General features: G+C 39.0%; 2 protein-coding genes across 10 annotated transcripts in view; both read left to right on the forward strand.

The window, feature by feature from the left end:
• RNEE/G (RNAse E/G-like protein) overlaps positions 1-13749 on the forward strand; it is a 424083-nt gene that overhangs the window by 310249 nt on the left and 100085 nt on the right. The gene's annotated exons all lie outside the window — the stretch shown is intronic.
• LOC149228717 (uncharacterized) lies at positions 8396-9439 on the forward strand. The gene is made up of 2 exons (XM_089376867.1): positions 8396-9156; positions 9288-9439. Exon 1 carries the CDS (start codon positions 8396-8398, stop codon positions 8909-8911), a length of 516 nt encoding a protein of 171 aa, XP_089232993.1. The 3' UTR covers positions 8912-9156; positions 9288-9439.

The raw sequence follows: 13749 nt of genomic DNA on the forward strand, positions 1-13749 counted from the left end.
CCACATGCTTGATCTATTTCTTCATTTTCTTCTTATTAGATAGATAGGTCAACCATCTAATGCTTCTTGTGAGAGCATTCCTTCATTGCTTGCTTTCTGGACTTGTCAACATTTCTTCTTGCTTCTTAGTCAGCAATCTTATACTCCTTATGTGAGCATATTATTTTGTTGACCTTCATTGCATTGTGGTACATGCCTTTGAGCATGTTCTTGGTAAAAGAGATTCCTTCATGCTTGATCATGTTATAGAACTATCCCATGACTCAATAATATACAAATGACAACATGACTAAACTTTAATGCATACATAACTCATCTTGATTCTCCTTTGATAATCCTTTGGTGTGGCCCTTCTTGCTTCATCTTAGCTTGCCTGCATATCATTCTTTTCTTGAATCCCATGAATGGGATTCCCAATGAGACATCTGCTTTGGTCCATGAACCTTCTTTTGAAGATCCCATCATAGGATCTTAAAGATCCTTGCCTTGCAAATGTTTCCTTACTTTTGATGATGGAGGTCTTCTAAGATTCTTAATCATGATCAATTTTCTTTCATTGTGGATAAGGTCTTATACTAAGTATGCTTCTTCTACATGAATATCTTGGGTTATATCTGCCATGCTCCTATATTCTAGAAGGTATTTCTAATCATGCATTTTTGTTCTTATCATAAATGCTGCATCCTCATGAGTATCTAGAACTCTATGTACATCATGCTGCAATATTCTAGAGGGTGTTTCTATCCATGCAATATTAATTTATTCCTACATGCTCCTATCCTACTCAAAACTTTGAAAGAAGTCTAGAAGTAAAGAGTTTGACCTATTCATGGTAGAGATCCAAAGGATCTTCCTTCTTTTGCTTCTTTCCTTCTTCTTTCATCTCTTGAGTTATGTGAGCTTCTTCCCTCTTCCTTTTGTTGTTGTTGTCCTACTTAAGCTTAGGACAATTCCTTTTGTAGTGTCCATATTCTTTGCATCCAAAACATTGGATTTTGGACATGTCTTTGTTGTTTGTTTTTCGTGGACCAAACTTGCCAAATTTACCCTTTCTTTTGGCAATGGTCGCAAATGCTTGCTCCTTTGATCCTACATCTTTTTTTGCCTTAAGTTTGGTTTCCTCTGTTCTACATAGAGACCACATTTCATTGAGAGTGGTTGCTTCCTTCTTGGCATATATGCTTGATGTGAAGATTCCCCCCTCCTCAGGTAGAGCTTTGAGTACTACAGTTGTCATTTCTCAGTCAGACATGACTTCCCCAAGCTCTTGAAGTTGATCTCTCATTTCAGGGATTTTCATGAAGTAGGGAGCTATTCCTTCCTTTGTTATCTTCATCTTGTATAATTCATTTATCAGAGATATTACTTCACCGGTTGTGGATACCAAGAATAACTCTACTAGCTTTATCATAAATTTCTTTTGATGTCTCAAACTTGGAGACATAAGAAATGAGAGAGTCTTTGATTGATTCTATCAAAATCCTTTGAGCTCTTGTCTCATCCTTATTGTACTTGACTAAGGCTTGAGTCTGTTCCTTAGTAGGGATAGTGATATTCCCTTTGACATGTTCTAGGAGTTCATTCTCCTTGAGAAATAGATCAGTCCTCTTCTTCCATGCAAGAAAGTTATTGGTGCCTATCAATTTATTGCTTTCCTTGCAAAACGACATTGGTGTATATTTAGAAGGGGACATGTACTTACTTGATAGATATTGAGATGTAATGGATTTGCTTCCTCCTTGAAGGCTTGATGGCTTGTCGTCCCTGGATCTTGATGTTCTTCAAGTTACCTTCTCCAAGTGGACTTGCTTGGTGATGATGTTTGCTTGAAGACTTGTAGCTTGATGTAGGTTTTGCTTCAATTTGCTCTTCTTTGTAGGTGCCTTTATGTAAGGCTTTTCTTCTAGCTTTGTAGATCTCCTTGATGAATGATGGATTGTAGACCCTTCTTGTTCTTGAAGTAATTGAGACTTCTAGGCTTGATGCTTCAACTTTGTAGATCTTTTCCCTTGATGAGTGTTCTTGAGTAGCCCTTTCCTTGATGTGTCACCTTAGCTCTGATACCATTTTGAAGAATCTAGGGAAAAGTAGTGTAGTGTGATTCTTCGTTACTTGATAACAATTTGTGGAGTCTTTTAACTTTTCTTGTTAGCTTAATCTTCTTCTTCTTCTTATTAATGCATGGGTGTGTACTTCATCAAACTGCTACCAAAACATAAGAACAAGAACACAAGATATTGGCTCTATGCCAGGGCCAAAACCTCTTTTCTCTTGAGAGGAAAAACCTATAGTGATTTTCTCTTATTGAAGCTTCTATTGATCAATGCCAAACCCTAGACCCCTGACAAGAGTATCCTCCAAGCACAAGTCAAGTCCTTCCTTATTTCTGCACCTTATTCCCCGACACTTCTTCCAACACTTTGTTCTCCAGCACTTCATCCTCCTTCTTCCGACACTTTGTTCTCTTACTATGAATCTTGTCTAGAGATAGGCCTTCTTTGAGTGAATCTTCTAGATGAGATGTTCCTCTTCTATCCCTTGCTCAAGTATACTTCAACTTTAAACAACTGAAACCTTCTTGAGTGTATCACTGTTTTGCTGCCCTAGTTTCTCTTATGTGTGGGAGGATCACTGGGTGTTATTTGCCCTTCTCTTCTTCGCTTGGGTGTCTTTCTTAAACGCTGGAGTAGGAGGCCTTGTAGGCCTAGTTACTAACCCAAACAAGGAGGAATATAGAGCTGTGATCTTACTGTTGATATGGCCGCAGACTATCCTTCATTTCCTTGCACGTGTGACTATGTTTACCCTAGAAGACAGTTTCTTTACCTTCGCTGTCCTTTCTTCTTACTTTGTTGTACCTTGTAGACCCTTTTCCTTCGGCTTCCTTCGTTCCTCTTGTTCTCTTTTCCTTGCAGATTTCAGAGCTCAAGTAGTGCGTTCTATTTGGAGTGGCCAACCTCTATAAATAGAGGACTGTCGCTCCATTTAGGCTGGCTAGAAGGCTGACTAGTCCTCTTAATTGTAGACCGACTTTGAGGGCAATTTGGTGGCTGATTTTCTTAGCACACTTGGATAGTTTCCATGGTTGTGTAGCATGCTTGAAGGAGCTTGTTGATGGTGCCATAACATAGGAGTGGACTTGACTTTGCTTGGAGGTTTTCCCTTTAATTTTAATATATAGTTATACATGGTATAACATGCCCTTAAGGCCTTCAACATTTCCTTTTGACTATTTGACTCACCTACTTCAGTGAGCAAGAAACTCATTGACATATGTTATAAAATAATATTTCTTTTCTTGAATAAGTACAAATATCAAAAGTACATTTATGAAGACCGAACCTAGTTACACTTTCCTTCAACAGTGAGGATCCCGTATAGGGAGACCAAACCCAAGATGGAGGCCATTTTCATTCCTGCATAAGATCCAATGTGTACCTTGGCCCTCCAATACAACAAGTTGTTAGAGAAATTGAGTAAAAGAGCTTACCAACCATGGACCACAAGTGGGGACTTCATAATGGCCCACCCTTCCATAATGGGCTTTGGCATGTGCCGATGTCTCCAAGCTCCAAATGGGGTTAAGAGCATGATGTGTGAGATGTAGCAGTGGATATCCCCTTTTCAAGGTAAGGCATTTCATTGCCCACCAGGGGTTGGGACAATCATGGGTTCCTATATGACGAAGGAGGCTCATAGAACCTTTAGGGACTAGGGTGATGGCCATGATGATGGGGTAGAGATCATGTATTGGCTTTTTCCCACGTGCTAAATATGTTTGTCCCGAACATCTTTTGCATTTTGTGGTACATTTTCCTGTTTAATGTGGCCAATCATGCTTTTTCTTTTCTTTTTCGCTGCATCAACTTCTAGGGCATCATTCCAGGCCTGACCCAAGGTGTGGGAAAGGGGAAGGGGAGAACTACCCTGTGTGGACCCAGTGGAGGAATGTGGACCCAAGTGGGAGAAATGATGAATGGGGTAATAATGAGTGGAAAGGGGGTAATATATGTAGATGGGGAAGCGCGACCACGCAACCCAAATTGGGGTTTCCCGTGAAATACCATCCCTAAATCCAAATGGTCAGTAAAAGAGATCCCATGGGACTAGAATCCAAGGTTAACATCCAAAAGGGGACTAGGGGACGAGAGCACAGACCTAACCGGGGACGAGAGCACAGACCTAAGTTCCTAACCCATTCTTTCCGTCGAATGCCCCCATTAATCCATGCCCAGAAGTGTCCATGATAAGAAAACTACAATACTCAATTACCCAATGTTCCACCGAGTTTCCAGGACGGGGAAACGTGGGAGCGAACATACGCACAAGGGGGACGTATAGAAGCAACCCCAAAATTTAGGGAATTTTTGGGGAAACGGGCGGATGTGAAGGTCATAAAAATTATAAAATTATGAATTATTAAAAATTTAATATATAAAATTAAAGTCCCAAAAATATGTCAATAACTGGATAGAAAATCTTAATAATCATGAAATGTACATCTAAAGACTAAATATGATCATTACATATTAGACTATTATCTTTTGTGATTCATGAATTATGAATGATCATTTGACATTTCTGCATTGTAAATCTAAAAGTAAATTACTAAATTGAATCCATCATTTGACATTATGCAATGTTCCATCTAAATTCATCATTTGGCATGATGCAAGGTACATCTAAATTAAATTAATAAATTCATCATTTGACAATTGAAATTATGCAATGCACATCAAATTTTCAAAAACGATAAAAATTAAATTCATCATATGACAATGACAATGACATTATGTTGAAGTCTAAAATAGCCATAGAATACTAAACTAAAAGTAAACATAGAAAACACTAAGCAATGAAATACTAGTAAATTTCTCAAAAAGTACTAAATAATATTAATAAATATTAAGTTTTAAGTTTTAATATATTTTTTTTTTGTTATTGTTTTTATCTTTTTTTTTAAGTTTTAAATTTTAATATAATATAATTTATTTTTTTAAATTCAAGTTTTGACAAATTTTAAGTTTTAATATAGTTTCATTTTTTTGTTTTTTTAATTTTTTCATATATTTAAATTTGTATTTTTTAAAATTTTTAATGTTTAAAAAAAATTATTAGACAAAAAAATGGGGGGATGCATATGCGTCCCCCTTGCATCCCCTTGGTGTCCCCCTGGCCCTCTTGAGTCCCCCTGATGTTGTCCTTGCGTCCCTTTGGCGTCCCCCCGTCCCCCCTGCAAGGGAGTCATGTTTCGTTGCTAGAAAAACATTCCCCCTAAGTTTCCCCGAGTTTCCCCAAAAAGGGGACGTGGTGGAAACGTTTCCCAGGAGTTGCCCCATCCTCACAGCATGGGGGAGCACCGGGGCGTGTTCCGCACCCTGGGGGACGTGTCCCCGTGGAACACTGCAATTACCAACTGACAAGGCATACCTTTAGGTTCAAGAGGCTTACCATGAAACATACAATCATGGCAGATGGGTGAGGGACCACATGGCTGGCTCAGGTGGCGGAGAAATGGCACAATGAGTTAGTTGGTGGCTGGTGGCTGTTGGCTGAGGACCATCTTGGAATTTTTTTTTGTCCTAGGGATATCACCCACAAAATAGTGGGTAACACGTCGAAGACATTGTCATGGTCTATAGGTTACTCCACATGATCTCATAGTCTTACAGGTCAAGGTTCTCTATGTCATAGACGCTGTCAAGGCAGCGTCATGATACTGCTACCAAAACTAGACTCTACCAAGACATCAAACCTTGCAACAACAATGTCAACCATCTAAGACACATTCATCAAAAGCTTGAGTAACTCTGTCACTGGCTTACAACTCAGTGCACATTACAGAATTCAAGTCCTTCATGATTAAAAGACTTTCAATGATCTTTTCTTTCATAGTCATCAATGTCATTATTGTAGTCAAGGATCACTGTTATTAGTATGCTGTTGCAATGATCACTGTCAAGAAACTCTGTCACAACCATAACTATCATTGTGTCACAATATCACTATTAAGTCAAACATTTGTGTCACTGCCAAGTTCTCATGTCAAGAATCATAATATTGCAACAACTTTCCTTTACTTATAGTGTATCATCATTTGTCATGCTTCTGGTCACAGTCATATATATGTATATATACACCAGGGTTACACAGTCAGCAGTAATATTAATGAAAATCAAACTGCTACAGGACTACTGAGCTCGTTTGAGTGCTACAAATGTACTGGAATTGTTGCAAACACTGTACACTGAAACTACTACAGCGAATGTCATATATGCATCGATGTTTCTGAAGGTTGTTGCTATCAAGTTCATAGCAAGGTTGCCGTTCCGTGTTTTATTGAGGACAAGATCATAGAGATAAGATCTCATAGCAAATCATAGCAAAGAAGACAGTGTCACATGTATCATACCATAGCAACTAAGAAGACTAGGTCACTGTCAACTTTACTGCTCATACTGCCATAACATAGGTCATACCAGTGTTGCACACATCGCGATAAAATCGCGATAAAATCGGAAAATCGCGATTTTTTAAATTTGCCGATTCAAAGCGCGATTTTTATCGAAAAAATCGCCAATTTTTTTTATAGCGATTTTTATCGAAAAAATCGCGATTTTTTGAAAAAATCGCGATTTTTTCGATAAAATCGCGATTTTTTCGGTTAAAATCGCGGAGGGCGCGGGCAGCGGGGTTTTATATGGAAAAAACGATTTTTTTTTTATTCATTCAGCAGTCCGCCGCGGAGGAGAAGGAGAAGAAGGGAGGGAGAGGGTTGCCGTCGGTTGTGGGAGCGAATCGAAGCGATTTTAGGAGGAATCCAAGCCAAGATCGCCAATTTGTCCATAAACCAGGTATGTAGATTAATTTTTTTTTGTTTTGGTTCAATAAAAACTTTGTTTTTCATTGTTTTTAAAGAATTTTTGGAAATTTTTCATTGATTTGGGATGGGTTATTTGTTATGACTATGAGAACCAATTTTTGATTTTTATTTTCTCATTTTCTTTAAACATTGTTTATTTTTTTTGATTTTTCATTGTTTTTTGGCATTTGGTTGGGTGACTTGGGTTTAGAAATTGGGATTTTGGAAATAATTAGCTTGTAATTTTGCAAATGCTAAATTGTAATTTGTATTTACTATTATCATTTATGTAATCCTAAATTCCTATTTCCTAATCCTTATTTTTCCATAGGTTTGCAAATTCAAAATTCAAAAACAAACATGCCAAGGAAATTGGATCCTTTCTGGGAATATGGTGACCCTAAAACTCCGAATGATAGACAAAACTTGTATTGCAAGTTGTGTGGAAAGGAAATATTCGGGGGGATATACAGGTTGAAGTTCCACCTTGCACAAATCCCTGGACGTGATGTGGGGCCCTGTCTAAAGACAAATGCTGAAATTATCCAAAAAGCCATGAGAGCATTGGGAGAATTAGAGCACACTAGAGACGCCAAAGAAGAACTCAAAAGGCAACTAAAAAGGTCAGCTGAAGGAAGTGGGCCAAGTGGCACAGGTTCTACTGCAGCGTCAGTCAATCCGTTTGCTGCATCATCATATTTTGTTCCTCGAACCACACCTGGTTCACAACCAACTATCGGTTCAATGATGAAAAGAACTGAAAAAGAAAAAGCTGACAAGTTGATGACAAAATTTCTCCTCTGGAGTGATATTCCTTTCAGCATTATAAGGAATAATCCATTTTTCCAACCTACTCTTGATGCTGTTGCCAGTGTTGGCCCGGGGTACAAACTCCCTTCTCTTCATGATTTCAGAGGCCGGCTTCTTCAAGATGAAAAGCGTGACTGCACCCAAAGATTGGAGGATTTTAGGGCATCATGGGCACAAACAGGATGCACTGTTATGTCAGATGGTTGGACTGACCAAAAGGGGAGAACCCTTATAAACTTCTTGGTTAGTTGTCCCTTGGGGACTATGTTTATCAAATCTGTTGATGCAACTCATCAAATCAAAGATGCAAAAAATTTATGTGATTTGCTGGATGTGTTTATTTTGGAGGTGGGTGCAGAAAATGTTGTCCAAGTCATAACGGACAACGCTGCAAATTATGTTGCTGCTGGTAGAATGCTTATGGACAGGCATCCTACTTTATTTTGGACACCTTGTGCTGCCCATTGTATTGATTTGATGTTAGAGGACATAGGGAAAATTCCCTTTGTCAAAGAGGCTGTTGACTCATCAAAAACCATCACAAAATTTATTTACAATCACACATCTGTGCTTAGCTTGATGAGAAAATGCACCAACAACAAAGAGTTGGTGCGCCCCGCCATTACACGGTTTGCGACGAGTTTCATATCTCTTCAATCCCTCTTGAATTCTATGTGGGATTTGAAGAGAATGTTTGTTTCAGAGGAGTGGCGTTCTTCGCCAATGAGCCGCAAACCAGAAGGAGAGGCCGTCTGCAGAATTGTTTCATACCAAGAAGACTTCTGGGCGGGAGTGCAGGAGGTGTGCGCTGTCACTGAACCTTTGGTAAAGGTTCTTCGGTTGGTAGATGGTGAGAAGCCCGCAATGGGCTATTTGTATGAAGCCATGGACAGGGCCAAAGAAGCCATTCGGTCCTACTATGATGACAAGGGAGATGATGGGTTCCAGAGACAACTCCTTCTATGGAAGGTCATTGATGAGCGATGGAACAACACACTCCATCGTCCCATTCATGCTGCTGGGCTTTTCCTGAACCCTGCATTTTCTTATGCATGTGGGTTTAATTTTGATGTTGAGGTCGTGGAAGGATTATTAACCTGTGTCCAGAAGATGGTGAGATCTTCAGAAGAACGTATGGAGATCTCTAGACAAATTGAGCAATATAAGTTGTCAGGTGGCTTATTTGGCTTTGATATGGCTGTCATTGATAGGACGGTTAAAATGCCAGGTATTTTTTAGTTTGTAGTATGTACTTTGTAACTTTGTTTCAAATTTCATTGTTTCTTCAAATTCCATTTTTTTCTTATGTTTATTTAAAATTTTATTTGTAATTTTGTTGTAGACGCATGGTGGAAGATGTATGGTGGCAGAGTACCCCTTTTGCAAAATCTTGCCATACGCATCCTCAGCCAAACATGCAGCTCCTCGGGATGTGAGCGCAATTGGAGTGTATTTGAAAAAATACACAACAAGAAGCGCAATAGGTTAACACTTAAACATTTAAAATATTGCAAATTTCCAAATAAATTTTTGAATTCATTAAAGTTTTAAACAATATTTTTTTTATAATATTAATTATTAATTATTAATTTATTATTTCATGAACTTTGTACAGGTTGGAGTCCCATAGACTTAATGACATGGTCTATGTCTACTACAATCTTCGATTGTGGGTGAAACAACTAGAGAAGACACCTGATACGGAAGCCATCTCATTGGATGGGATTGACACCACTGCTGAATGGAGGGTTGAGACCGAGAGGCCTCTCATGGATCCCATTGAGGATTGGTTAGTGCAGGATGAGGGGGAGGAGGAGGGGGAGGAGGAGGAGGAGGAGGAGGAGGAGGAGCAGGAGCAGGGGGAGGAGGAGTTGGAGGAGCAGGAGGAGGAGGTGACACCGCCTACCCGGGCTACCCGGGCTACCACTACCACCAGTAGAGGACGTGGTCTCCGTCCACCTCAGCCTCCTATAGCTGCTACTACTAGTTCTTCAGCTTCTAGAGCACGTCAGACTCCATTGCCATTTCCACCACCACAGGCACCAGCTTCTACATCTAGAGGGAAAGAGAAAGTTGTGCCATTTTCTCGCAAGAGGGGCAGAGGAAATCAATAGGATTAGACTTTCATTTTATTGTATATGACATTATGACATGATGAGATACATTATCATATTTTTTGTTGATATTTTGAGGCTGAGTTGGACTTGGGACTCAGGACTTACTATTCAGGACATGATTCAATGTTATGTGTGATTTTAGCGCTAGAAATGATATTAAACATCTTATATATTAGTTTTTTTATCATATTTATGTGTCAATGTATTTATTTTATGTTGTAGATGGTTTAGATATTAAAAAAATTGAAAAAAATTGAAAAAAATGAATATTTTTGTGCCAAACGATTTTTTCCCGCTTTTTTCCGATTTTTTCCCGATTTTAACGATTTTTTCTGCTTTTTTCCCGGCGCCGATTAAATCCCGATCGCGATGTGTGCAACATTGGGTCATACTTCACATGCAAATTATTAAGCCACCAAACTCTAGCTGCCTACCTTAACTCATCACGTTTAAATTGCTCTAGACTTTGATCATGCTCATGATGATATTCTGCCCGATGCTTGCTGGTCTAAGGAGGTCTCAATGATCAACTTCTTGTGCTTAGTGATGTTGTTGTAAGGAGGCTCGAAGCAGAAGAACCCATGGCTCTTACAAGCGAAACAGGCCTCTCGATAGATTTTTAACACACCTCAGAGACAAATATATATGTCCACAACTAAGTCAAGAAGAGGGGCCACAAATGATAAGTATGCGATTATAGAGGCTTTTAATCCATGTCTAAGTCTCACCTGCAAAAATAGCACAAGCCAGCGAACCATTGGCACGAAGTTTCAAGCCCAATTTTTTTTTTGAAGTTCAACCCAGCGAAACCCAACAAAACACAAAATCGCTTCCCCAGAAAATTTTCAAGGCCACAGGGCTATTACAGTCCTTCTCCACAGGTCTGAGAGGATTTCAGAGGAATGCCTTGTCCAGTAATAATTGCTGAATCTCCCCGTCCTCTCTTCAAAAGCACTCCTCAAGCTCCTGGAAATTCATAACATTAGATTTATGTTGAATCGATGCCCATGAGATAGGAATAGGGTGACTTTATATAGCATTTCGGGTAGCACAAATTTAGCAGCTGGCTTCATGATTTGGAGGGAAATATAAAATATAAAATATAAAATTTAATTTTAGAGCCCAAAATTGTTTGGAACGTGACTCAGGGAACAATTCCTATTTTGTTTTCAAGAGCCGACTTTGTAGGAAAATTCAAAAATTGCTTTTGGAGGGCTTTTTGAATTTTTATTTTCCTCTTAAATAATTTGCCACACAATCAATCCTTATTTGCCACATCGTGAAATTTGCCACATCAGTATGCTTCATTTGCCAGAGTCAAATGAGTGTTGCCACATCAATAACCTATGCGGTTTTGAGCGATAGATTGAGTCTTCAACTTTGACTGGCATTTCTCTCAAACCGTGAAGGCCCACAGACGCTCCACATACCACTAGAATCAACATGACGAGGAGAATTCGATGGTGAGAGTCTCCAAGACAAACTAACTGATCTACATCATCAAAATCCTCAACAATTGTGGTGTGTGTCCATCATCTAGGAAACCAAACCCTAGTGCTAGGGTTTCATCCAACTGCATCATCTAGTGACATCATCAAGCTGCATCATCTCAGTCATCCTGCACCATCATCATTACCTATATCATAACAATAACCTTCGACTATACTTGATATCAATGATGATATGTACATCCTGCACGTGCTGCATCTGCACCTACTTTGACATTAATGACAACATACTCAATAGTATGCCTGCATTGATGGCTACCTAACGAAGCCTGGATTTATGAGAAGCAATGCTGATTTGAGTCTCTATTTCAAGGTCATCCAAGGTATGCCCTTGATTTTGGTATTATATGTTGATGATTTATTCTTGACGGGTGGAGAGCCTCTTATTCTCTAGTGTAAGAGGGAGTTGGCCTCTGAGTTTGAGATGAAAGACCTTGGTTTGATGCACTACTTCTTGGGCTTAGAGGTGTGACAGAGACTTGGTGAGATTTTCCTTTCTCAAGGGAAATATGTTGTTAAGCTGTTGGAGAGATCTAGTATGGTGGAGTGTGGGAAAATTCCAAAACTGGACTCCTATTGCAGCAATTGGAATTAATTCTTCTAATTGTTAATTAATTTAACAATTTATTTGCTACACCAAATACCAAATTAATCACACTGCAACCTTCACAAATAAAACTGCATAAATAAATAGCACTAACTGAGAAAATACTAGCACACGCACACAATAAAATTGACACCCTTATTTTGGACAAATGTCCCTGGAAAAACCCAATGCAAGAAAACTGGTGCAACAGCTGAGGGTTTTATTATTATGCAGTAGTGAGAAAATCTGAGTACAAAAATCTGGATGCCGGATCTGGCAATCCTACAGTGAAAAATACTGGCAAAATTCTAGTGAGGAACTTTCCTCACCCTACAGGCAAATCTGGCACTGAAGACCGACCTTTGAAACCCTCTACGTCTTGCCCTACGTCACCCTTTGCTTAGACTCTTGGCAGGAACAAAATCGTATAGCATGGATTTCACACTAAGATGCCTCTTCTGCTTGCCACTGACTCATGTAATGTTATTCTCGGCCTTTGCGAAATTCTTCTGCCACTAGAAATCTGAAATGACTTCCTGAATCTGCAAATCGAACTGCCTATTAGAGGCTATTGCACTGCCCCTATGTCTACCTTACTGTGGGTCTTCTGCCTCTCTGCAAATGCACTCGCTGGATCTGGAAATCTTCCTCTAGCCTCACTGTCCCTGTGCTCACTCACTACTTCTATTTCTGGCTCTCCGACCACTGATTGCTGCTACTTTGGAAATCAATATGCCAAGGAAATCGAACTGTTGGTGTTCTCGTGTATCTTCTCCCAAGTGCTCATCGACTTCTTCTTATAATCCACTGTTGGAGCACCAAAGACCAAGATTAAATCTTAATCAATGACTAGGATCATCTTGGAGTTGATCCCTGTGAGTTTCTAGATGATTCGTGTTAATTTTGGGTAGCATCGGATGTGCTCTAGCCATGAAATTTCGTGGAGAAGCTAAGGCACATGAGATCTCCAAGACCCAGAAATCGTTTGGAGAAATTCCACTTGGATGAAGAGATATTAAAATAATTAATATTTTTAATGGGTTCCTAAGTCTAAACTTAGGAAAATAAAAATATTAATGTGTATTAATATAAAATGGCTGAGAAAGTTCTAAGTGACGAGAATTAAGCCAGATCTAATCTTAGCGGTTGATTAGGGACTTAATCTCGGCCATTGAATAGTCAACAAGAAAAGTATAAGAGGAGGCTTGAGGGTCAGTTGAGGTTTTTTGTTAAAATTTGTTAAATGTTTTAGCGAAAATTATGGAGAAAATTTAGTGATGAAGGAGGGTGAAGAAAGGGAGGTTGAAAGGAGAATGATGGGAGGCCGTAAGCGGGTGGGAGATGGCCAGCGCAGGGCCTCAAAGTCCTAAAAAACATTGCCCACGATCTTCTTGCAATTTTTCTTCAACCTGCAAACAAAATGGAGATGACCTCGGGGCTTAGATCTCTCTCCGGAATCCACAAAAATCACATGCAATTTTCAGATTTTTTTCCCTGCACAAATAAAAGACAGAAAAACCCAAAGCATGTATATACAAAAATATGAAATACCTAGAACCCCAATGAATTAGAAATTTGCTATTTACAAATCTACAATAATATTTTACAGATCTAGCAGATCTGCAGATCAAAGCCTTCTATTAGCTAGATTTAAACAAATTTTGCACAATATTTAGAAATAAATTTGAAACTTTAAAGAGGCACAAGTCCAAGAAAAACTTTGTAAGTAAGATATTCTATAAAATGACTTCAGAAATTAAAAAGACAGTGTGCTCTTTTAGATTCTGCAAACTGAGAGTCAGTTGGTCCAGCTGAGGACTTCCCCAAACACCCAAATCTTGAATGATAACTTCTTCACACTTAGAT

This window comes from Pinus tabuliformis, chromosome J (genome assembly GCF_031772625.1).
Source record: "Pinus tabuliformis cultivar Carrire ecotype Pingquan chromosome J, CPIR1, whole genome shotgun sequence".
NCBI lineage: Eukaryota > Viridiplantae > Streptophyta > Pinopsida > Pinales > Pinaceae > Pinus > Pinus tabuliformis.

Excerpts from the sequence above, each read along its gene's own strand:
- LOC149228717 (XM_089376867.1), top strand. The coding sequence starts at position 8,396 with ATGAGCCGCAAACCAGAAGGAGAGGCCGTCTGCAGAATTGTTTCATAC.